General features: G+C 50.0%; 1 protein-coding gene across 4 annotated transcripts in view; it reads right to left on the bottom strand.

Annotated features, from left to right (window-relative positions):
* SGSM1 (small G protein signaling modulator 1) overlaps nt 1-25,169 on the bottom strand; it is an 85,875-nt gene that overhangs the window by 46,757 nt on the left and 13,949 nt on the right. For 3 of the 4 annotated variants that reach the window (XM_027577048.2, XM_027577049.2, XM_027577051.2), the window contains exons 3-7: nt 9,125-9,200; nt 5,229-5,391; nt 3,517-3,669; nt 536-603; nt 114-259 (exon numbers count right to left, since the gene is read on the bottom strand). In XM_027577048.2, the coding sequence (XP_027432849.2) occupies nt 114-259; nt 536-603; nt 3,517-3,669; nt 5,229-5,391; nt 9,125-9,200 (606 nt within the window). Of the gene's footprint in view, nt 1-113; nt 260-535; nt 604-3,516; nt 3,670-5,228; nt 5,392-6,887; nt 7,021-9,124; nt 9,201-25,169 lie in introns of those variants that run through there. The other variant, XM_027577050.2, reaches the window with a different exon arrangement.

Below are 25,169 nucleotides of genomic sequence, written 5' to 3'. Positions count from 1 at the left end.
GGAGGATGAGGCCTGGGCTGACCCTCAGGGCCCCACTCCATTCCCCACCTCCACACCAAGTCTGGAACCCAGCCCAGCTCCCTCCCAGGGCCCTGCAGCCCACCCCTACTCACACAGAGGGCCGGACGCTTGGTGGGGGAGTCCTGGCGCAGGTGTGAGCTGTGGATGCGATGCCTCTGCACCAGCTCATCCGCCGAGGGGTCAGTCCAGAAGTGGTCCGCAGTCTTCATCTTGGTGTACTCCAGGGCACAGGGCCCCACTGCGGGGCATACGGGGGCTGGGAATCCAGAGCCCCGGGCAGTCCACCCTCCCATCTACCCCCCCACCCCCCGCTGATGGGCCACCGATTTCACCGCTTCTCCCCTCCAGCTGGTGAGTATGCCTCACGGTCCTCCTAAGGAGAGGCCAGCACCAGACCCCAGGGAGTCAGAGACAGGGAACAGGTACGTTTTGATGGAGGAGGCTGGAGGGAGATGATGCACCAGTGAGCGGAGCCCAGAGGCCCAGAGGAAGCTCAGAGCACTGGACCACTTACCCAACAAAGACGCAAGGATGGGGCCGTCCACCGGGTCCATCAGGAGGGCTTCCTTCTCATAGTACTTACTAGCAAGAGAAAAGGACAGGCAGGTTTGGATGGCGACCGGCAGAGGGCGCACAATGGACTCTGACCTGGTGGTTAAGAGCAGGTCTCCCTCTTGTCACCTCTCTGAGCCTCAGATGCTGCATCTATAAAATGGGTGTAATAAAAGTATATCTCCTAAGGCTGTTGGAAGGCTTTCTGAGAGAGACAACAGATGTGAGGCACTTAGCACCATGTTTGGCCCGTAACTGCTTAATACATGGCTGTATGATACAGCCTGAATGCGAGTAACAGGAATAATGATTACAAAGTGGCTCCTGGCTGGTTCTATTGACTTCGACCACATCTTCCATTTCAGATGGCAAATCGCTTAGGGGCTTGGATGTTGTCTGCCCTTCTAATGTTACTGAGGCAACAAGATGCTTTTTAGCTGTGGTGTGCCCCGGAAAGCTGTCTTAATAGGACTTCCTGCCCAGACAACTAATGTAGATGCTGCTGGCCTGATGTGCTCAAGAGTGCCCCCTGGCTTCTGGCTCTTCAAAATAACTTGTGATGCGGGCAATACGATGTTTGTGCTGTTTTTGCTTTTTGTTTCTTTGTTTGAGTTGTTGTGTAGTGGCTTCTAATTCTTCGTCAACTCATACAATCTAGAAACAGAATTCTAGAGTTGGAAAAGACCTTGTTCTACCCTCCTGAGGGGTCTCAGGCTCAGAGAGGGGAAGTGACTTGTTGGAGGCCACACAGCAGGTGAATGTCGGTTACATCCAACCAGCCTGCCTCTTCCCATTCTACAGCAGGGGGTGAAGAACACAGCATCCGGAGGGAGACAGAATGAGTGGGTGCCCGGCTCAGCCATTCCCACCCTCGCTGTGTGTCCCTGGGCAGGTGACTACCTTCCCTGAGCTTCAGTGTCCTCAGCTGTAAAATGGGAAGAATGACAAAACTCACCTGCCCAGGTTGTTGGGAGGATTAAATGTTGACCTGCTTGTACAGCAACAGCACAGACTTTGCCACCAGGAAGTTCTTGTGAAATGGTGGCAATATCATTGTAATTTTACCCCAGAGGAATCTTCGATCCACCAGAATATTGGCTGAAGCAGAACTGACATGCCCTTGTACATGCTCAGCAGCAAGTTTATACGTTTTGGCGTCAAATCTGAAGATAAGGCTTCAAGACACTTTCCACTCTGCCACGCAGTTTCCATTCCAAAATTCAGCCCAGTTACCTGATCATAAACCTTGGGAATACTGCCTTTAAAAATAGCAGGTAGAATTGGGAGCAAGATGTGACCATCAAGGGTGGTCCAAGGGAGCTCCTTAGGGGTGACAGGTTTTGCTGGAACAGTTCTGTGTCCTGACTGTGGTGTTCGTTATACAAAACTATACGTGTGTTAAAATTCCATAGAACTATACAGAAAAAAAACTGAGTGTATGTAAAAACTAGTGAAATCCAAATAAATTCTGTTGTTCAGTTAACAGTATTTTGCCAATGGCAATCTCCTATTTTGATCCTTGTACTATGGTTACAGAGGATGTTATCACCAAGGGTAGAGGACACTCTGTACTAATGTTACAACTTCTATGTGAATCTAAAAAAATAAGTTTGATGAAGAAAGAGGTTGGCATTATAGCTGAAATAAATCGCTAATTCCTTTTGACTGACTTATTCAGTAGAAAATACAAGGTCATACGCCAAAGGCAATAACTACAGAGGCCCTGAATCCATGCTAGGGCACAGGGCAAAGATGTGTCACAATTTACTAGAAGATGAAGAGATTAATTGGACTCCAGGGCCTGGATTTCTTCCAGTTCCTCTCCTGCCTCCCGGCCTTTGCACCTGCTGTTCCCTCTGCTGGGAACACTCTTTTCCCCATACCCCTTTTCCTGGTAATGCCTACACGCCCTTCAAATGGAAACTTATGTCTTCCAGAACACTTTCCCTGACCACCCAGAGGAGATTAAATACCACCCACCTGGCTTGGAATACTCATCATATCTTGTCCCAGTTACTAGTTACCTGTTTTCCCTGCTACAATATGAGGTTCATGAGAAGAAGCACTTTGCTCTATGCTTTCACGCATATTTTCCTAGCAAACAGGCAGAGAATAAAAGATAATCATAATACCCATTGCATGTGAAGATGCGGTTAAACAGGCACTTTCACACACCAAAAGACGAGGAGATTCTCAGATATTTCCCTCATATTCTCCCTCCCTCCCTCCTTCTCTCTCTCTGGTTGGAAAGGAGTACTGGCCATGAAGAGTCTCTTCATTCTTCACTGGCTCCCCCGTGCTCTTAGCACAACATCCAAGCTTTGAACATGACAGTTGAGACCAATGTATCCCCAACATCTAGGTTAGTGCCTGGCACATGGTAGGAGCTCATTAAATATATACTGGATGAATGAATGAACGTATGGGTAAATGCTTGCCAAGAGGGCTCATACTATAAAACCTTTATACCAGGTTGGTCTTAGCTAGAAAAGAAAGTGTAAAAAGGTATCATTATTTCTAAAATGCTGTGTACTCACTAAAACTCCCCTTCTCACTTCTTCTTCAGAATGGCCAGCAATCCCTGTCCCATTTACCAAACGAGAGCAGAGACAGAGGAGCTAAATGACTCCTCTAGGGCCACAGTTAGCAAGAAGACCGTAGGCTTAATTCATGGAAGAAGAAAGATGCCTAGGATTGCAAGATCCTACACTCCACTCCAAATCTGAAGATCCTGTATTGACAGTAGGTACCTGAATTGTCCCAAGGTTCTAAACTAGGCTAATTCAGAGGCAAACATCCAGAAGGCCTTTATTTAATCTCTTTCAAATCAAGTGCACATCAAGGGGGAGAAAAGAAAGCGGCTTTGTGCAATAGGTTGCAATTCCCAAGAGGGCCGGCAGGTGGCGGCAGAGCACACACAGGCGTCTTGTCTTTCTGGCTCACCTGCTGTTTTCCACCAGGTAATGCACAATTTTGTCCAGCACCTTCTCAAACAAGGCAGTGCGAATCCACAGGTGCTTGATGGCGAGTGGGGACAGGTTGGGTAGCTTCGGCAGCTTCCGCACATTCTCCTGGAGGCCCTGGATCTGGTTTCGCCTTCAAGGCCAGCAAAGGAGGATGAATATTCATAAAAGAGGAAATCCAACAGGACCAATATGCAAACAGCAAAACGTTCAACCTCTCTAGGAAATGAAGGAATGGCAACTAAAACAACAAGAGCCCTTACTGCTCCTGGCAAATGGGTAAAGAGTTGGAAAAAATCATAATACCCAGCGAGTGTGAAGATGCAGTGAAACAGACACTCTCATAAACTGCTGATGGGCAAGCCGGATTCTCACAGTGATATTTCTCTTCTCTTCCCCTCTCTTTCTCTCCCCCCTCTATCTGCCATGGATGAGCAACTGCATCAATGAATGAATGGTTCTCCCTTACCACCTGGCATGAGTATCTCTAATTCCTCCTTTAGAAAGTCACTCCCAATATTATGGAAGGCCCGTGGAAATCCATCCCTTTAAGAAGTTATCAGCAAACACCTGGGAATTTAACAGGTGGATTGGAAGGCACCTGAAGACCATGTGGCCGAGGAGTCAGATTCCAAATGGGACTTGGCAATGCCAAAGCCACAGGCTGGCCCATTATGCAGTTCTGGCCAGGGGCTCTGGGCTGGCATGGCCTGAAAGGCAAGGCAAAGGCCATTTCCCATCCAGTGAAGTGAAGTGATCACCCGTGGCAGAGAAGGCAAACACGGCACGCGTGCCTCTCTCTATTCTCTTCCCCAGAACAGACATGGCTAATCAATCCACACATTCTTTCCCACAAAACCTAACAGCAGCTCCAGAATCTTTTACAACAAGGTCCTTTGGGGCAGCATCTAGCACGAATTGGAGCTGAAACCTATGTGTCATCCCTGACCAGGCCCCAGACGGAGGCTTTGGCTGTACAGTCGGGACTCTGGGGGTGACCCTGGTGGAAGGCGCTCATGTACATACACTCAGGCCATAAGCCTCCCCCCAGTAAACACAATCATCCCTTAAGACACGTGAGTGAAGTCACTGCTCCCCTTCAATGGTTGCCTCAATGTCACACCTGATCCATGCAGACAGTGACCATATTGGTTTCATTAAACTTTTGTCTTCCTGCATTCAGAATGGGGTCTGGCTCCCAAGGGGCGCTTATTCACTCAACAATCATTTCTTAAGCTTTTACCAGCTGCTGGACACTGTCCAGGCACTGGGGACATAATGGGGAATAACAGATTTTAGTTGTCTGTTCTCATGGAGTTCAGAGTCAAGTGGGGGAGATAGACAAGAACCAAGTAAACAAATGAACAAGTAAATACAGGTGGTGATAACCAGAGGGAAGTAAATAGAGGGAATGATCTAAAAGACAAATGGGGTGAGGGTTGGAATTTATCCTTAACTGAGGGAAGGCCTGAATGATGACAAGGAACTAGCCACGGAAGATGAGGTATGTGAACCGAGTGGTGGGTACAGCATGTGCAAAGGCCCCAGGGTAGGAAAGAGTCTGGTGGGTTTGTGGAGCAGAAAGGAGACTGGAGAGAGTGCCAGGAGGTGCAGGCTGTCGCACAGCTCAGGGAGGAGCATGGACCATCCTCCGCAGGCGTGCCCTGCCCATACCCCATGTTCTGCACTCACGCGTTCTCGATCAGCTGCTCCAGGTCCTGCACCTTGCGGCTCAGCTCCTCAGCCGGCGGGAAGTTCTTGCCCACTTTCATGAACAGAGCTGCAATCTTGTTGCTACGCAGAAAGCCAGCCGCCCGCCGCCGCAACCCATGCAGGACGCAGGCCTCCACAGCCGCTGCAGGGACACAACCATCGGTCAGCAGGCCCTGCTCTGCCCACGCTCCCCTGCACCCAGCTCAGCACTCCAGTCATACAGAGAACTGCAGGCCCCAGAATCACAAAATTCGTGAAAGCCTCATAGGGAAAAGCACATATGCCTCCTTACCTTACGCTCCCTCAAAAGGGAGCAAGAGAGCCTAGCAGTTAACCTGTGCTCGCTGCCCAAGGTCAGGCTGTCCGTGTTCATGTCCTCTCCAGTGGATCTGAACCACACAACCAGTTGTGTGACCTTGGGCAACTACTTCCCCTCCCTGTGTCTCAGTTTCCTCATCTGTGAAATAGGGATAGTATGAACCTGTGTCTTAAAAGGTTGCTGTTAGGGTGCCTGGGTGGCTCAGTCGTTAAGCGTCTGCCTTCGGCTTGGGTCATGATCCCGGAGTCCTGGGATTGAGTCCCACATCGAGCTCCCTGCTCGGCAGGGAGTCTGCTTCTCCCTCTCACCCTACCCCCTCTTGTGCTCTCCCTCTCTCTCTCTCCATCTCAAATAAATAAAATAAAAAATCTTATTAAAAAAAAAGGTTGCTGTTAGAATGAGGTGGAAAGGGGCACCTGGGTGGCTCAGTCAGTTAAGCGTCTGCCTTCAGCTCAGATCGTGATCTCGGGGTCCTGGGATCGAGCCCCGCATAGGGCTCCCTGCTCAGTAGCCCTCTCACTCTCCCTCTGTGCTCTCTCTCTCAAATAAATAAATCTTTTTTTTTTTAAAGAATAAGGTGGAAAAAATGCATGGAAAGCACTTCATGAAAAGTCAGGCACATAGTAAGTGCTTTAGGAATATTAGCTATTACTCCTGCCGGTGAGGGAGGAGGGACTGGAACCACGGGACTGTCGAGCTTTATCTGGGTTAAAGAATCACATCAACGTCATTACTGTGATCCCGGTAAGAGCTGACATTATGGATCTCATTCTATCTCCGCCACAGCCAAGGAAGAAAAAGAAAAAACCACCCCCATTTTTCAGATGTGAAAACTGAGGCTCTAAGAGGTGAACTGAATTGCCCAGGGCCACCCGGCAAATAAGTGACAGAACCAGGATTCAAACCCAGGCCTGGGCCCAAGGTGTGCCCACAACACTGTGCCTCCATGAAGAATTTGAAGAGAAGACTCAGTCATCATCTTCCAGTATCTGTGTTTCCCCTGGGTGGTAGCCTGGGCTCTACCACTAACCTGCTGTGTGACCTCAGGTAAATCGCTTTCCCTCTCTGGGCCTTAGTGTTCCCTCCTGGGAAACAGTCCCTGTGTAGGCCATTCTGATGGCCCCAATCCTATTTCTGGTACTTTCAGCAGGCCTCTATTAACTATTTTCCTGCCTTCTGTCTTACACAGCAGACTGGGAACTCACTCTGGTATGTAATAGGAGCATAATCAATGTCGATGGGAAAAGTGAGTCTATTGTAAGAGCTACTTCTTATTGGGTATCTGCCTGGTGTCGGACCAGTGTTGAGGTTTACCTTACCTAATCCCAGTGGAAAACCTGGGATTTCTCCATGAAGTGAGTGTTCTAGCTGCCGTCCCTCCACACAAGGAAAATGCCAGAAGTCCACGGTGAAGAGCGTGGCCGGGGTCATGTTGTGCACGAGGAGAAATACTGAGAAGTTTTGGTTCAATTACTTGTTTGGGGGTATTTTTGTTGTCGTCGTTGTTGTTAGCAATTACTTAGCCTTTTTTTTAATTACAATTTTTTTTTTAGATTTTATTTATTTATTTGACAGAGAGAGAGAGAGACCGCAAGAGAGGGAACACAAGCAGATGGAGCGGGAGAGGGAGAAGCAGGCTTCCCACCCAGCAGGGAGCTCAAAGCAGGACTTGATCCCAGGACCCTGGGATCATGACCCAAGCCGAAGGCAGACACCCAACGACTGAGCCACCCAGGCGCCCCTATTACAATTTTTTTTAAGTAGGCTCCATGCCCAACCCCGAGATCAAGAGTCGTGTGCTCTACCGACTGAGCCAGACAGGTGCCCCAGTGATTACTTGGCTTTGAATGAATGTCCACTCTATTGCCTAATTTGCCCACGGGCTTAAAATATGCTGGGTAAGCATCTCCTAAACACCTTCATTTTTGCTTACATGCACAACACTTTTCATTTGTCTATACTGCAACAAGTTAATTATCTAGGCATTGGAGACTTGGTTGATTCTTTCCGGCAACAGCTCATAAGGAACAATGGATTGGAGACACCTCAGGGAGACCCTGCAGGCCTTATTCAGAGCCATCACATTTCTTCTCTCATCCCAAAACTGTGGTTGAAGTTAGACGATTACCATGATTTTTATCACTTTCTATTCCTCTAAGTCTTTAACGGGTAGGTATGGTCGCACATTCTGAAATGGGCATGCCTTTACATGCCCGTTTTCTTTACAAAGAGAGATGTCCAAGAGAAAAAAAAATAGGTAAATAAATTCCCATATTCACATTTATATATATACACATATATATACACATATACATGTAAGTGTGTATATATGCACCCTTACATACACACAAGTATATAAATATACATATATATGTAATTTAAACAAACATATCTCACTAAAAAAATAAAATTTTGCCAAGGTCACCCAACAAACAAGTGGCAGAAAAGGGACTTGAACCCAGGTCTGCCTGGCTGCAAAGGGGCTGAGCTGACATCATGAGGCTCCCAGGTCTCAGCGTGCGCTCCCATGGGTGGTGCGCCCAGCCATCGGGATGAAGCTGAAGGGCTGGCCAGGTGTCCTTGCTCAGGCCTCTCCAGGAGGCCAAGACTGGGAGGAGAAATTACAGCACGTCCTTCCTCCCAAGACACCCCAGTCACGAAATAAAAAAGGTTTCCAGGGAGAAAGAAACACCCCCACTTATACGTACACGCTGAATCCTGACTCTGGGGACACGCAAAACCTGCGTCTATAGCCATGGTGGAAATACGGTAAGAGGGGCGCCTGGGTGGCTCAGTCTGTTAAGCGACTGCCTTCGGCTCAGGTCATGATCCCAGAGTCCTGGGATCGAGCCCCACATCAGGCTCCCTGCTCAGTGGGGAGCCTGCTTCTCCCTCTCCCTCTGCCTGCTGCTCTGCCTACTTGTGCTCTCTCGCTCTCTGTCAAATAAATAAATAAAATCTTTAAAAAAAAAGAAAGAAAGAAATACGGTTAAGAACCTGACAGCGTGGTTACTTCTGGAAACTCTGTGAGCACAGCTGGTTCGAGGAGAGAAGTCTAAGTCATGCTCCGAGCCCCGGGCCCGCCTCCTTTGCTGAGCCAAGCTGGACATGATCCCGCAGGAGGGGTCGATGGCTCCTAATTCCCTATATTTTTAAAGCCCATTCATCCTCTCCCTTTATTTATTTATTTATTTAGGCAACAGCTGTAGGCAGGGCGAGGAAGGGGTGCGGAGCCCGTTCGTCAGAGACGAGACCAGCATCACTAGGGGTGTGGGCCGCCATGCACCGAGCCCACAAGAGGGGAAGGCAGTCAGTCCCTCCAGCGTCAGCAGTGATGAACTCCTCATGGGGTGCAGAGGCCAGGCCCCTCATTTCTTCTCTAGACTTTTCCATATTTCCAAATTCCCTAACGGAGCTCCTTGGGAATCCAAAAAATAACTTTGGAGTCACAAAGCAAAAAAGTGGCATGAGAAGGCTCGCTTGCCAAGATGCCACTCCCCTGAGGCAGCCCACTGAGAAAGAAGCCACATTCAAGGCCCACGGGCCACGGACTCACCACAGAAGGAGATGATGTGGCTGCTATCCTCATGGACAAACTTGCGTGTGACGGCCTCCTCCATGATCTGCTTCACCTGGAAGGCAGAGGCAGCTGGAGGGGGGCGGGGAGACCCAAATGCGCCCCAGGGTGAGGCCACCCCAGAGGGCTGTGTCGCCCCCTCCGAGCCTTCTCAGGCCAGCTGGGGTGTTTGGTTAACTGCTTTCCTTCCACACCTCCTCACCGTGTCTTCTGTAAGCCTCAGGCCTGCAGCCCGTCAGAGCTCCACACTTCACATTTTATAGAATTATTTTTTTGGGTGCTCTCCATGGGTGGGGTTTCTTTTCAGGTGTCCCACGAAATGTCATCTCCTTTCTGGACCCCATTATCTGAGAAAGCCCTACCTCCCCACAAGACCCATCCACACCTTGCTACAGCTCCTTCTGGGTACTTACGCTCTCCCTGTCCTCTGTATTTCTTACTGTCTCCCTGCTCTAGGATATAAATTCCCTGGGGGCAGGGTCTCATCTGCCTTGTTCACTGCTATATCCACGGAGACTAGAACAGTGCCTGGTGCATAGCAGGTGCCCAGTAACTATTTTCGGAAAGAAGGAAGAAGGAAGGAAGGAAGGAAGGAAGGAAGGAAGGAAGGAAGGAAGGAAGGAAGGAAGGAAGGAAACAAGTAAATAGAAGAATCAGAAAGGTACAGTTGACAGATCGACCCTGGAACCTAGCAGACCTGGGTTCAAATCCCTGTTCAGTCACCTACCAGTTGGGTTTGTGATCTCGTTTTGGAAAACCGAGGCTCATCGAGCTGAAACAACTTGCCTAGAGAAGTAGAGCTGGCCGAGAGTGGAGACAGAATTCCAGGCTGAGTCTGACTCCCCAGCTGTGTGCTCTTCCTACCATCCTCACATGCTCAACAAATATTTTCTGAGCACCACTGATGCGCCCAGCAGGGGGGACCCAGCGCTGAAAGGGCAGCCGTGCCTCTCTGCTCACAGAAGGGACCCTCTGGTGGTCTGAATACCCTTCTGCTTTGCTGGATTCTGGGCCCTACTCTGCCCAGAGTCATTATGGGGCTTTAGCAAAGCATTTCTCTTCTAGGGCCTCAGTTTCCCCACCTTGAGGTTGAGGACATCAGAAGAGATGACCTCCAATGCTGGTCCCAGCTCCACATCACCAGGGCTGTGATGTGGGGGTGACAGGAGCAGTTCTGAATCCAACCCCCTCCATGGGCTTCCTGGCTGCCCCGTGGCCCACTCAGCCTCGGCTTCGGCCGGGCCAGCTCAGCAATGCCCCCATCGGAGAGTGATCTCAGGCTCTCCATGCCCCTCTCTCCCTTCCTTCTGCTTGCCTCCTGGAGGGGAAGACAGAACTCAGAGCACCCCAGGTCCCACTCTGTGGGCAACACATGGGGGCCCGCCCCACACGACCAAGTCAGCACTCTCCCCGTGAACGACCCCCAAGCTGGGCTTGGCCGGCTGCATTTCTCAGTCTGAAAGCTCTCCAGCCAAAGCCGTGGAACTGGTCCTATTCACGGGTGTGGAAACTGAGGCTCAGGGAGGCCAACTGGCCTACTCAAGGCCACACAGCTAGGAAGCAGCTACCGGTGGACTTTGGACTTAGGCCGGTTTCTTGGCTCTCAGCACCAGCTGCCGTAGCCTGTGGCCCCTTTAAGCTTCTAGCTGTGTTCCCTCAGGCGAATCACATCACCTCTCTCAACCTTAGTCTTCTCACTGGGTAAAGGGCATAGAGGAATAGCACCTGCCTCCAGGGGCTACAGGAAGACTGAACAAGGTCACGCACACCGTGTGCAGAGCACCGAGCCCCACGCAGAGGGTGCCTGCGCTAAGTGTCAGCAGGACGCATGCGTCATTCTGCCGCAACACTCACCTGGCCTCTTCTTACTGTTATTCTGGTCCCGACTGAAATACTGCTGGCTCAGAAGAATAAATTCCCCTGCTTTCAGGGCTCCCAGGGTGGCTGCTTTACTAACACCCATCAGACTGATACAGATTTCATCCTCCCCACCAGGCTGTGGACCTCCTGAGGGAGAGCACTCGGCCTGATCACTGTGGCTCGCATACCTCACAGGTGCCCGGGAAAATTCGGTTAGAGGAACAAGTGGCTTGAAAGATCTGGCTTCTGCATTGGGAGACTATTTTAGCTGAAAAAAACGCTTTCCTGTCACCATATTTGTGGGTAAATAGAGAGGCAGCAGCATTCACATCCCTGTTTGTCAAAGGAGCAAACAAAAGCACAGAGAGGTGGGATCATTGGCTCGGGGTCACACAGCTGGTGAGGAGAGTCAAGGCTTAGACAGACCTAGGTTTGTCTGACTCCAGGGGCTGAGTTCCTCTGCAACATGCCATTAAGCCCACAGGGTCTCAGAACATTTACCCACCCCCCGCCCCCAGGTACCTGCCTCCTTCTTTCCTTTGCTCTCCTGAGGCAGGATACAGTGATGCAGGCCTACAACCCAGTGTTTGAGAACCTGCCAGGGGGGCTTGCCAAGCACCCAGACCCGGACGTCCCTTGGGAATAGAAGTGGGGGAGGGGTCCAGGCAGCTGGGTCGGGAGTGCTTTTGGAGAAGTGCAATGGTTCATTAAGAACTAAGAATTGGGGGCCAGATAGGCCTGGATCCAAATCCCGGCCCAACCACTTACTAGCTGTAGGACCTCAGGCAAATTCCTTTACCCAGTACCAACTCCCAGAGCCAATAAAATCCGTTGGCTCTGCCAACCCAGAGCCTGACCATTTCTCATCCTCTCCATCAGTACCTCTCCGGTCCAAGTGGCCTTGCTCCAAGTCACGTCCCTCCTGGATTCACACTGTAAACTCTTGCTTGTCTCCCTGCCTCGTCTTAACACAACCAGAAGGATCTTATTAAAAGGTAAGTCAACAGAACCAGACAGAAGATCAATAAGGAAATGGAAAACCTGAACAACATTATAGACTAAGTAGACCTAAGAGACATACAGTACCCTCGACCCAACAAGAGCAGAAAACACATTTTTCTCAAGTGCACATACAGGATATGGCATATTACAGATAGGGCACAAAACAAGTCTTAACAAATCTTCAAAGACTGAAATCATACTAGGTATCTTTTCTGATCACAATGGCGTGAAACCAGAAACCAACCCTGTGAGTGGAAATTAAGCCACACACTCTTAAACAACCAATGGGTCAAAGAAGAACTCACAAGAGAAATTTGTAAATACCCTGAGACAAATGGAAATGAACACACAACATACCAAAAACCATCAGATGCAAAGAAAGCAGTGATAGGAGGGAAATTTATAGCCCGAAGTACTTATATTAAAAGACTGGGAAAGATCTGAAATCAACAATCTATCGTTATACCTTGAGGAACTATAAAAGAAGAACTAACCCCAAAGCTAGCAAAAGGAGCAGAGATAACAAAATAGAAAGCAGAAATACGATGGGAAATTTTAACAAAATCAAGAGTGGATTCTCCCAAAAGATCAACAGAACTGACAAACCTTTAAGCCAGATTAACTAAGAAAAAAAGACGACTCAAATAACTAAATCTGAATTAACACCAATCCTCCTCAAACTCTTCCAGAAACAAAAACAAAACCTTGAAAATGAGGGAATACTGGGCGCCTGGGTGGCTCAGTCGTTAAGTGTCTGCCTTCGGCTCAAGTCATGATCCCAGCGTCCTGGGATCGAGTCCCACATCGGGTTCCCTGCTCCGCGGGAAACCTGCTTCTCCCTCTCCCACTCCCCCTGCTTGTGCTCCTGCTCTCGCTATGTCCCTCTCTGTCAAATAAATAAATAAAATCTTTAAAAAAAAAAAAAAGAAAATGAGGGAATACTTTCATTGTATGAGACCAACATTACCTTGAAACCAAAGCCAGGCAAAAACTACAGACCAACATCTCCCATGAATATTGATGTCAAAAATCCACAACAAAATACTAGCAAACAGAATTTGGTGGTATCTAGAAAGGTCAGTACACCATGACCAAGGGAGGATTTACTGCCAAAATGCAGGGATGGTTCAAGACACAAAAGCCAACAGATGTACTATACCACATTAACATAACAAAGAGGAAAAATCCAAGAGCAACATCGGTTGATGCAGAAAAAGAATCTGACACAATTCAACACCCTTTCCTCAGAAAACACTCACTAAACTAAGAATAGCCAGAAACTACCTCAACATAATAGAGCTACCGTCCCATGCAATGGTGGGAGGCTGAAAGCTTTCCCTGCAAAGTCAAGAACAAGAAAGACAAAGATGCCTGCTCCCGCCTCTTGTATTTCACATAGCACTGGGAGTTCTAGCCAGATGAATTAGGGCAAGAAAAAGAAATCAAAGGTATGCAAATCAGAGAGAAAGAAGTAAAATGATCTCCGTTGGCAGACAACATGATCTTATGCACAGAAAACCCCAAAAACTCCACAAAAAGACTGTTGGCGGTCGTAAATACATTTAGCTAAGTTGCAGGATACAAAATCAACATGTGAAAATAAGCGGTACTTCTATTTTTTTAATTTATTTTTTTTAAGATTTTATTTATTCATTTGAGACAGAGATACAGAGAGAGAGAGAGAGCATGAGCAGGGCAGAGGCAGAAGCAGCCTCCCAGCTGAGCCAGGAGCCAGACGTGGGGCTTGATCCCAGGACCCTGGGATCATGACCCGAGCCGAAGGCAGACACTTAACCATGTGAGCCACCCAGGCACCCAATAAGCCATATTTCTAAACACTGACATGGAACAATCCAAAAAAGAATATCAATGTTCCATTTACAATAGCGTCAAAAAGAATAAAATGCTTAGGAATAAACTTAACTAAGGTGGTGAAAGACCTGGGTGTTGAAAGCTCTAGTAGACCTGTTGAGAGAACTTTGTAAAGAGGCCAATAAATGGAAAGGCAAACGTGTTCAGAGATCGAAAGACTCAATATCGTTGTCAATAAAACCCAAAGCAATCTACAGATGTAATGTAATCCCCATCAAAATCCCAATGGCATTTTGTTGCCTTCTATTGTTTCTGGGAGGTTTTTTTCCCCAGAAAACAGGGAAATCTATCCTAAAATTCATACGGAATCTCATGGGACCATGAAAAGGCAAAGTGATCGTGAAAAGGAAGAACCAAGTTAGAAGTCTCACACTTCCTGACCCCAAACCTTATTACAAAACTATGGTAATCAAAACAGTGAGATATGGGCATAAAGACAAGTGGAAAAGAATAGAGAGCCCAGAAATAAACCCTCACGTCTATCAGTATATGTGAAATGATTCTGACATGGGTGCCAAGACCATTCAATGGGGGAAAGGACAGTCTTTCCCACAAATGTTCTTGGGAAAACTGGATCTCTACAGGCAAAAGAATGAAGTGAGACCCTCACCTATTCCATACACAAAAATCAACTCAAAATGGATCAAAGACCTAAACAGAAGAGTGAAAACCACAGGACTCCTCAAAGGAAACATAGCAGAGAAATGTCATGACGCTGGGTTTGGCAATGATTTATTGGCTGTGACACCAAAAGCATAGGTGGCAAAAGTCACATGAAATAAACTGAGCTACATCGAAGTAAAAACCTTCTGGACATCAAAGGACACAATAAACAGAGTGAGAAAGGCAAGCCACGCAATGGGAAAAAATATTTGCAAATTGTGTATCTGATAAGGAGCTAATGTCTAGATAGATGATGAATTCTTAACAACAACAAAAAACAACCGGATTCCAAAATGGGCAATGTCTTTCAGAGAAGATCTACAGATGGCCAACCAGCACATGAGAGGACGCTCGACATCCCTCATCATCAGGGAAGTGCAAATCAAAACCGCCATGAGATACCACCTCACACCCGCTGAGAAGGGCTACTATCCAAAACCAGAAAATAAGAGGTGGGGGTGGGAATGCGGAGAAATCGGAACCCTTGGGCTTTGCTAGGGGAAATTTACATCGGGCAGCTCCTAAGGAAAACGGTACGGCAGTTGCTGAAAAAATTAAACAGAACATTACCTTAGGATCCAGCAATTCTGCTTCTGGGTACACACCCCAAAGAACTGAAAGCAGAGTATCAGAAAGAGATTTGCACACCTGTGTTCACGGTGGCATAATCCACAATGGCCAAAGGTGGAAACAACCCAACTGGCCATCGCTGGACGCATGGCTAAACAAGATGGAGCGGACACATTCAAGGGAATGTAATTCAGCCTTACAAAAGAAGGACATTCAGACACCTGCTCCAACATGGATGAACCTTGAGCACATCATGCTAAGTGAAATAAGCCAGCCACAAAGAGACACGGTCTTACAGGAGGCGCCTGGAGTAGTCAAGCACACGGAGACAGAAAGAAGAATGGTGCTTGCCAGGGGCCGGGAGGAGGAGAGCGTGGGGGCATTCTTGCTTTAATGGAATTATTGTTTAAAGGGTATAGAGTTGTGGTTCTGTAAGATGGAGAGAGACTGACTACACAACAATGTGAATTACTTAACACCACCGAACTTAAAAATGATGAAGGTAAATTCTATGTTCTGTGTATTTTACCACAATTTTTAGAAATGTGGATATTGTGTGTTAATACAGTGTAAATAAATGAATATTTTGAATTTCTTTTAAACGTAAGTTAGACCACATCCCTCCTCTGCTTAGAACCCCGCAGGGCTCTCATCTCACTCAGAATGGTAGCCCCAGTCCTCATGATGGGCCACAAGGCTCTGCACGACCTGGACCCACCACTGACCTCCGGCCTCCTCCCCAGCTGTCCCCATCCCTCAGGCCACACACCGCTTCTCCTTGCGGTCTGCCCAACTCGGCGGGCACAGGCCCATCTCGTGGCCCCCTGCCCGTGCTGTTCCGTTTGCTGGAACACTCTCTCCCCAGAAATCACCACGGTTCAACTGTGTGCTCAAATGCCACCTCCCCAATCATGCTATTTACAACTGTCAACCTCACCCCACCCAACACTCAGCGTACCTGTTCTCTGCTTATTTCTCTCCATAGTGCTTCTCACCTCTAACCTACTATGCGGGGTGCTTATCTTGTCCTGGGCATCACCAATTTCATGGGCTTCTATAATCTACGAGGTCAGGAATTCCACGTACGTCCATCACTGCCCTATTCTCAAGACCTGAAGAACGCCGGGCATATGGTAGGCACTCAGGATCTGTGGGATGAATGCGTACCTCCCATGGCGACATTTACACGAGGCGAGAGAGAGCGCTCAGCATACTGCCTGATACATATAGTATGTGTTCCATATAAACAGTAGCATTTTAATGATGATGAGGCAGACATCCTGCTGCCCAAACAAGTCACACCTGGTCCTTGCACCCCGCACCCCGCTCCTCTGCTCACCCAACACATTTATGCAGGTAAAACCAGGTTAAAAAGAAAGAAAATCAATCTTGCAGAGGGAAACTGCCACCAAAGGCAGCCTGCGGGGCTGCAGGGGGTGTGGCAAGAAGGGGCTTTGCTTTCAAGATGAGGAGGTGGACGAGGTTATAAGCAGGTAGAATGCAGAGAACGAGAACTAGTAAGTCCCAAGAGGGTCACAGTTTGCCAAGTGCTCTCCTGCCTGCTTTGTCTCATTGGATCAACCCAACAATTCAGGGTAATTGTCTGCCCATGTACAGAGGGAGAAACAGAGACTCTGGGGAGGACGTTTCCCCCAGAATTCCTATATTGAAACCCTAATCCCCAGCATGATGGTATCGGGGGGGGGGGGCGGCTATGGGAGGTGATGGGGGTCATGAACAGGAGTAGTACCCGTATGAAAGAGACCCCAGAGAGCTCCTTTCCCTCTTATGCCAAGTGAGGACACAGAAAAGACAGCCGTCTATGTACCGGGAAGTGGTTTCTCAGCAGACACCCAACTACCAGCACCTTGATCTTGGACTTCCCAGCGTCCAGAACCGTGAGAAATAAATGTTTGTTGTTTAAGCCACCCACTCCATGGTATTTTTGTTACAGCAGCCCAAATGGACTAAGACACTTCTCCAAGTCGGCCCAACAAGGAAGTTCCAGGGGCACAGCCGGGACCCAGAACTACAGACCCCAAAGCACAAGAGCAGGGGTCTGCAAACTTCTGTAGAGATCTACCGGGTAAGCATTTGTGGCCTTGCTAGCCACCTGGTCTCTGCCTCAACTATCCACCTTCATCCTTGTACCGTGGGGGCAGCCATATGTAAATGAATGAGTGTGGGTGTGTTCCAGTAAAACTTTATTTACAAAAAGAAGTGGAGAGCCGGTTTTGTCCTTTGGGCAAGAGTCTGCTGACAGTGAAATAATAAAAAATATGTTATCTATTAGTCTCGGCCTCCAGTTTCTGGCACAGAGCTCGTAAAACCCTGATAATTTCCTAAGTGATAATAGCACTAGGAGCATCTTCTGGTCTGATACTTGACCTTTGACCCCAGTTCCTGACACCGAATGAACTGTCCCTAAATCCCTTGGCCTAAACCCTTGGCATTTCCTCGGTGATAGGAATGTCTTTTGTTCTAATGAGGCGATGCCGGGTGGGCTCCTGGATCGCTTCAGGGTGGGGACTGGTCACCAAAAAGACCAAGCCATGATGAGAAGCTTGGAACCTTTAGCCCCATCCCTCATTCTCCGGGAAGGATAGTTAACTGAGTTAACTATCGATCACGTCTGTGTCATGAAGCCTCCATAAAAGTCCCCAGAGTGCGGGGTTTGGAGACAATCTGAGCCTTGTATCTGAAGTGGGGGAGCAGGCTTGCAGGACTGGGCCCCGAACCTGCGGGATCTGACAATGACTCCAGGTAGCTAGCGTCAGAATTCAGTTCAATGGCGGGCCACGCAGCGGGGGCCAGAGACCTGCCCGATGACATGTAGCAAACCCACAGCCCTCTGGGTCCGACGTACCGTGCAGTAAGAGTGTGAGATAAAGGAGGGATGCACGGGAGTGTGTTGTCCCAACCCACCAATCCCGCATGAGAATGTCTGACAGCATCGGGCTGGCCCAGGCTGCCCATCCTAGCATCACAGTGGGGACAGCTCTGGGGTGAGCCCTAACGCGGCTGACCACCCCACTCCCAGGGACGGCCCCAGCTCTTCCCAGGGGCCAGCCCTCTCTCAAGCAGCTTGCAGCCCTCCTGCCAATGTCCCCCGGCTCCTCAGAAGTGGCCATCTGCCTGTCGCCTGCCAGAGCCACTCTGATGCAGGGGCCCAGCCACCTCTCCGTGTCCTCCCCCGTGGCGAACGCAGAGACTGCCAGGCCCCATCTGCTCCATCCACACAAGGAAGCCAGGATAGAAAATCCCTCAGCTTTACTAAAGTTCTGGCTGTGCTAACCAACTAGGAGGCACCCTCAGGCTGGCACTGTCCCTTGGGGCGTCAGTTCACCCCTCTGGGCTCAAAGACCCGCCCAGCTCCCACTTTCCAGGATGCCCTCACCTCCTTTGTGTCACATCTCCTCTATCCACATTTCAGATCCCGCAGACTGTCATCTCCTCCACTGCTACGGGCTGAGCTGTGTCCCTGCCCCCGACTCATATGCTGAAATTGTAACCCCTAGTACCCTAGCATGTGATTCACCTTTTGACGACAAGATCTTTACAGCGGTAATTATGTTAAAATGAGGTCATTAGGGTGGGCCGTCATCTGGTACCACTGGTGTCCTTGTAAGAGGAAATCTGAGCACAGACGGCTCCAGAGGGAAGACCACATGAAGATTCCCCCACACAGGCAGAAAAGGGCCATCCACAAGGAACACCCAGAACAGAGCCTTCCCTCGTGGACCTCCGAAGGAGCCAAACCTGCTGATGCTATGATCTTCGACTTCCAGACTCCAGAACTGTGAGAAATCAAATTTCTGTTGTCCACGCACCCCGGGGTGTGGTACCTTGTTATGGCCACCAGGAGTGACTGCCAGACCCACCATCAGTATCCTCACCATCACTCTCATCTTCATCCTTCTGACTGAGCACTTCTGTGCCAGAGAAGGAACAAATAACAAGTGAATGAATTCTAGGCTTACTGGTATTATTAACTCACTGTACCCTCTTCACGGCCCTGTGAGGGTTGGTTCTACTTTTATGAGAACCAAGATCAGAGAGACTAAGCAACCAGCCCAAGGTCACACGGTGAACGGGAGGCAGAAGCAGAATCTAAACCTAGGCTCTTGGTGCTACCCGAGGAGTTTCAGCCAATGGCTTGTCTCTGAAAATAATACTAAAGCTCTAACTTACTCTGTGCACAGCACTTAGCATAGTGCTATGCTAAGCATACATGGTGTTATGGACCAGATGCTTGTGTCCCCTGGTCACATGCTGAAGCCCTACCCCCCACTCCTGGTGTGATGGTATTTGGAGGTGGGGCCTCTGGGGGGTAATTAGGGTTGCATGAGGTCATGAAGGTTAGGCCCTCAGGATGGGACTGGTGTCCTTAAAAGAAAAGGAAGAAATCAGAGCAGAGTGAAAAGGTGGTGGTCTACAAGCCAGGAAGAGAGCCCTCGCTGGGAACCCAATCGGTGAGCACCCTGACCTAGGACTTCTCAGCCTCCAAACTACAAGAAATAAATGTCTGCTTAGGCCACTCCATCTGTGATCTTCTGCTACGGCATTCTGACCTGAGATGCATGGCAAGCCCCACGTAATCCCCACAACACGATTCCCAGGTGGCCCCTACCACCCATTTACAGACAAGGAAATTGTGAACTTAGAGGTATCCGTTACTACCTAGCCAAGGCCATCAGAAAAATCCAAGGTCACCCTGATGAGGTTTATATGTTGGTCAATCTGACTCCAAGGGGAGCCTCTACCCACCATACTTTGCCCCAGAAACAGGGGTCAGATGCACTCACTGGGGTAGCCGGCCTCAGTGACACGACAGAAGAAACAATCCCTTCCCTTTCCTCTCCCTCTCTCCAGAAGGCCTGGGGGACCCCTAACCACTGCATGTGGTGGGTAACTATACTAATGAGGTTATTCCGCATCTCAGCACAAGCGAGGATGGAGTCTGGGGGGCTTCTGTCGCTCTGTGTCTCAGGATGGCCTGGCCCAGCAAAACAAAGATTTGGAAGCCAGCTGTTGGCAAAACACACAGGCAGGGGTCTTCATTGGGGGTTCTGTGTGCTTGAGGGATAGTGAGAGGGTTTTTTCGGTTTGGGGCACAGGGGCCACAGGGCTCAGGGATAGGGAAAGGAGGGCTCTGGTCCCTCCCTGGCTCCTCAGACAGGTCCTGATGATGTAGAAGGTGCCACACTATGCCCCAAAGACCCCTTTGGGATTGAAGGCTGCTAGGAGGGCTGCCAGAGAACCCTTGGCTACCAGTCCCTTAGGGGACAGGGGATCATTTCAGCCACTGGGAGGGCCTCCCCCAAGGCCTCACTGCTTCCCAGGGTGGCCCCCACCTAGTGGCTGGAACATGTGGGCTGTAAAGAAAAACCCTCCTCACCCCAGCTGGGGACAGCTTTAAAGGGCCATCCCGGCTCCCTGTGGGGGTCCCTGTGGGGATTCCATGGAAGCCCCCGTGGCCCATCTTCTCCCTTGGCTCCCTCCTGCTTGCCTCACTTTGCTTCCCTGGGTGTTCATCCCAAAGGCACACCCTAACAAGCCTGCGTGCTGACCTCCATCTCAACAGTGGCCTCCACTCGGGGACCACCAAGCTACAGCATGGAGGCATCTGGCAACAGTCAACAGGGACAAGCTGCAAACAGTTCACATGCCAGTGAACTCAGTTCGGCAGGAGGCAAGAGGCCCCCATACCCTGAGCACACAGAGCAGTAGGGATGGAGCCGGGCAGTCCTGCCCTGGAAGACCTTTCACTCCAGTGAGGCAAAGGAGGGACCAACTAAGACAGGCACGGGGCAAGTGTGATGTGGCCAAGCAGAGCTGCTAACAGAGGGCCCAGAGGCACCGGCCCCAGGTGGGAACTGGCTAGAGATACAGATGGTTGGCCTCGGACCCATGGAATCAGCTACTCCAGCCTGTTTATCAAGCGCTCCAAGGGATTCTCATGCACGCTCAGATTGCAGCAGGGGATTTGAGGGGAGGACAGAAAACAAGGAGCTGTCCCAAAATCCTCAGGAAGAGACTGAGCAGTCACGGCTTCTGTCCCTCCCGGGACCTTCCCCACACAGCTAGTCCCTCTGGCCGCCTCTTCCTGCCCCTATGTCAGACTAGGGGAGCTAACAGTTCCTGGTTCCCCACTATTACAACCCTGGGGTGCTGCGTCCTTCCCCCCACCCTGCCTTGGTCAACAGCGCCTTTATTAAATTCACCTTACTCCACTCAGTTTGGGGGAATCATCTGTTTCCTATTGTTACCCAGACTGCACATGTTCATTGTCTCGTGTCCAAACTCTGCTGAGTAGAGGAGGTTGTCTGCTTATCGCTGTGGACCCTGAAACTCAGAAAGCATCATCCCCGGGGAAGGCTGGATCCAGGCCTCTCGTCCTGGGGATGGATCTGGGGGCAGGGTGGGTGGCGGAGGGGGGAAGGCAGCACCAGTGGGTAGTACTCAGCCTAGGGAGGGGTTCCGACAAGTGAGGTGCCTCCCCACTTCCGCTGGCTCCCAGCTGTGGGCTAGAACCTGCCCCCAGAAGTTAATAACAGGCTGACAGCCTGAGGCCAGAAGAGGAAATTAAAAAGGCAGTGGGGTGGAAGCCTCCCCCGAAGGTCACTGAGAGCCTTACAGCAGAGGAAGAGGCTGTGCCCATGCCTGCGAGGTGGTGGGGGGGGCCACGCTGGGGGTCTGGCCCCAACTGCAGGCACGCAGTAGAGGCCACAGAAGGCCTCGGAAATTCAGCTCAACCACCTTCCCTCTCTCGGGCTCCCAGGCACGGGCTTGCACTTGGTCCACTGTGGAGGCTGACAGATTTGAGGGACCTCGGGGTGGTCTGGGGACGGTGGTGGCGGCTCCCCGCAGCAGTCCCTGTGAGTTCTCTAAGTTTTGCCCTGGAATCATGCCCAATTCACGCAGCACAGTGGCTGTGGTTGGTGGGACTCTGGGGGGCCACACAGACCTGCGTCTGCGTCCCTACTCGGCCCCTCATGTCCAGGGGTGAGGATTAAATGGGCCGTTATTTGCAAAAGGGCAGGCCTGGCTAGCACATGGTAGGAGTTTTATGATGTTGAAGCTTGCTGCTCATTTTTTTTTTTTTTTTGAGCACTCACTGTGTTCCTGGGACCGTTTATAGCGTGACAACCCAAATGAAGTAGGCAACTGAATTATTCCCATTTCAGATGGGGAAACTGAGGCAGAGAGCTATTAGATAACCCACTCAAGGTGATGCAGAGGAGGCAGGATTAGACCCAGGGCCTTTATTCTAACAAATACTTTGTCTCATAGCAAAAGCTGGAGGCCATTTTGAACAAAATGCTTTTGTTATAGCCCAGCTTAGAGTGAGAATATTTACTGAACACCCACTATGTGCCAGGTACTTTGTACAGAATACCTTATTTAATCTTCACAGGAACATCATTATCCCCGTTTTAAAGATGGATAAATTGAGGCTCACAGAGTTTATGGAATTTGCCCTAAGGATACAAAACCAAGAAAGGGTGCAGCCAGGACTTGAACTTAGGTCTGATGGTCAGCAATGCCTCCAGCCCTGCCCAGAAATGGGTCAGGCCCTCTGAAATCCCAAAGTGCTGAGAAACCCATAGGTTTCTGAATAACCGGTGGGTTATTCAGAAGGGGTTCCTCAGTCTCGCCCAACGTGGGGACCAAAAAAGCACAGAACTGGGAGTCAGGAGACCTGGGCCACCTGACTCTGCCAACCACATCCTGTGGGGGCCTTTTAGGGGAAGGGGAGACCTCAAAGGTCAAAGTGGTCAGGAAGCTTTCATCCCTGCCATCCATGCTAAGGACTCCTCCAACATCTGCTTGCACTCCTCCAATGATGGGGAGCTCACTTCTTTTGAAACCAGCTTATTAGCTCTAACAACAGGATGCTAGGAGACAGTTGAGAGGCTAAGAGCCAGAATGTGGAGTCACTGACTTGGTGTCGAATCCTTGACCACTCATGATTCTGGACAAGTTTCCCCACCTGTAAAATGGGGTGGATGATAGTAGTACACCCATCTCATTGGGTAATGGGGCCTTGAATGAGCCTGTGGAGACAGCGCCTAGCACACAGTAGGGATTCTATGAATAGGAGCCAGTCTTGGATGACAGCGACTGCCTGGTTCACGGTCCCGGCCCACAGCAGGTATTCGTGAGTGTGAGTTCAGTGAATGTGCAATTGCTAAGGGGCCCTTCGCTGTTATGCACTTACCCCAGCTTCCCATCCACGGGTTATTCAGGACCCAACTGGCCTCTGGGGCAGTGGCCTGGCCCCACCCCTCCACGTGGGACCTCGGAGCATCAGCCCCTGCCCACCTCCGGCCCCACCCTGCAACCATTCAGAAACCAGCCCCGCCCTCCCACCCTCCACCTGCAAATATTTAAATAGTACACAGGAGGAGTAATCTCCAGAGGAAGTCAGGCAGGGAAATCCAGGCCAATCTGCAAATCTGGAAGAGGGGGCTCCTGGGGCTCCCTGACCTGCCTTGTCTTCCCCCTTCCTCATTCCTGCCACCTGTCCACCCATACCCAGGTACTCTCATGTTGCCCACCTGGAACCCTGCCAGGTTCCAGATCAACTCACTATTCCCCCCTGCCTCTCCACGCAGTGCTGTGCTCACCCCTTCTATGCTTGGAGAGGAACAGTCCAGCCCAGTGTGCAGGGCTGTCCTAAGGATTATGGAAAAATATTGGCAGAGGGCCCCCAACAGGACCCAGCACACAACTGGCACCATAGAAAGGGAGGCGCCCTAGTGAAGTCGGTAAAAACATGAGCTCAGGTGTCACCAGGCCCAGGTCAAATTCCAATTCTGCCATTAGCTGGGTGACCTGAGGCCTCAGCTTCGTCATCTGTGAAATGGAGATGATACTCACCCCACCTGTCAGGGCTGCTATGTGCAGATTTCATGAACAAGCCATGCATAGCACTCAGAATGGGGGCAAGGGCTCGGGACCACCACCCTGTGTAAAGGACAGTTTCATGCACATCACTCGCCTACCCCCTTCTGCCATTGTATACTTTTGCTTAGAATTTATCACGGCCTGACTTTCACTATAGATCTGTGGGCTTATCTGTTTAGCGTCCACCTCTAGGATGGTGCTGGGTAAACAGTAGGTGCTCAATATATGTTGGGTGATCACTCTGATTATTTTAGCAATGCTAACGCCAGCAGCTAGGGCTTATCAAATTTGGTTCCAGGCAGTGTCTTTAAGTCCCTCTGACACCTGTTCTCATTTCTTGTGTGTTCAAGGCTGGGGTGGGCAAACATTTTCCATAAAGGGTCAGAGAGCAAACACATCAGGTTTTACAGTAGGACTGCCAGATAAAATACAGGCTACCCACTGAAATCTAAACTTCAAATATGTAAGGAATTTCTTTTAGGGTAAGGATGTACCAAATACTGCATGTAGACCAGATCCATCCTAAAAGATGATCTGTTGTTTTTCCGAAATTCACATTTAAGCGGGCAATCTGAATTTTTATTTGCTAAATCTGTCAAACCGATTTGCAGGCCACATACAGTCTATGTCTCACCGTCTCTTGTTTTCACAACCCTTTTTAGGATGTCAAAACCGTCCCTAGCTTAAGGGCGGTGCACGCACAGGCTGGATTTGGCCCACGGGGACCCCTGGTATAAAGCACCCAGCACTGTGCCTGTGGCGCACCTCAGGCCAAAATGAAAACCAGCCGGGTTGCTACCTGCTCTCTCCAAGGCCCGCTGCCTCGGTCCTGACTCAGAGCACACTGCACCCCAGCTGGGGTCTCAGGTGGCTGGCACCTGGAAGTGCAGGTGGGTGAGTAATGCTGAGCCCGCAGTAGCTGACGAGACGGAGGCCCCCGGACCCTCAGTCTGCGAGAAACTCACAGTGGAAAGGCCAGTTAATTTAGGACGTCTGGAGGGCCTTTACGGTGGCTTTAAAAAATAGCTCCCAGCCTTTGGGCAAAGTGAGGAGGAGAGGGCAGTGAGCAGAGGGCCGGCTATGCCTCCCGTGCAGGCACCCCGGATGCTGAGGACAAGATGCAGATGCCCTAGCAGGCCAGTGTCTC

Source organism: Zalophus californianus, chromosome 14, assembly GCF_009762305.2.
Source record: "Zalophus californianus isolate mZalCal1 chromosome 14, mZalCal1.pri.v2, whole genome shotgun sequence".
NCBI classification, from domain to species: Eukaryota; Metazoa; Chordata; class Mammalia; order Carnivora; family Otariidae; genus Zalophus; species Zalophus californianus.
Note: the sequence above shows the minus strand (reverse complement) of the source record. Positions and strands in the feature narration are given on the sequence as shown.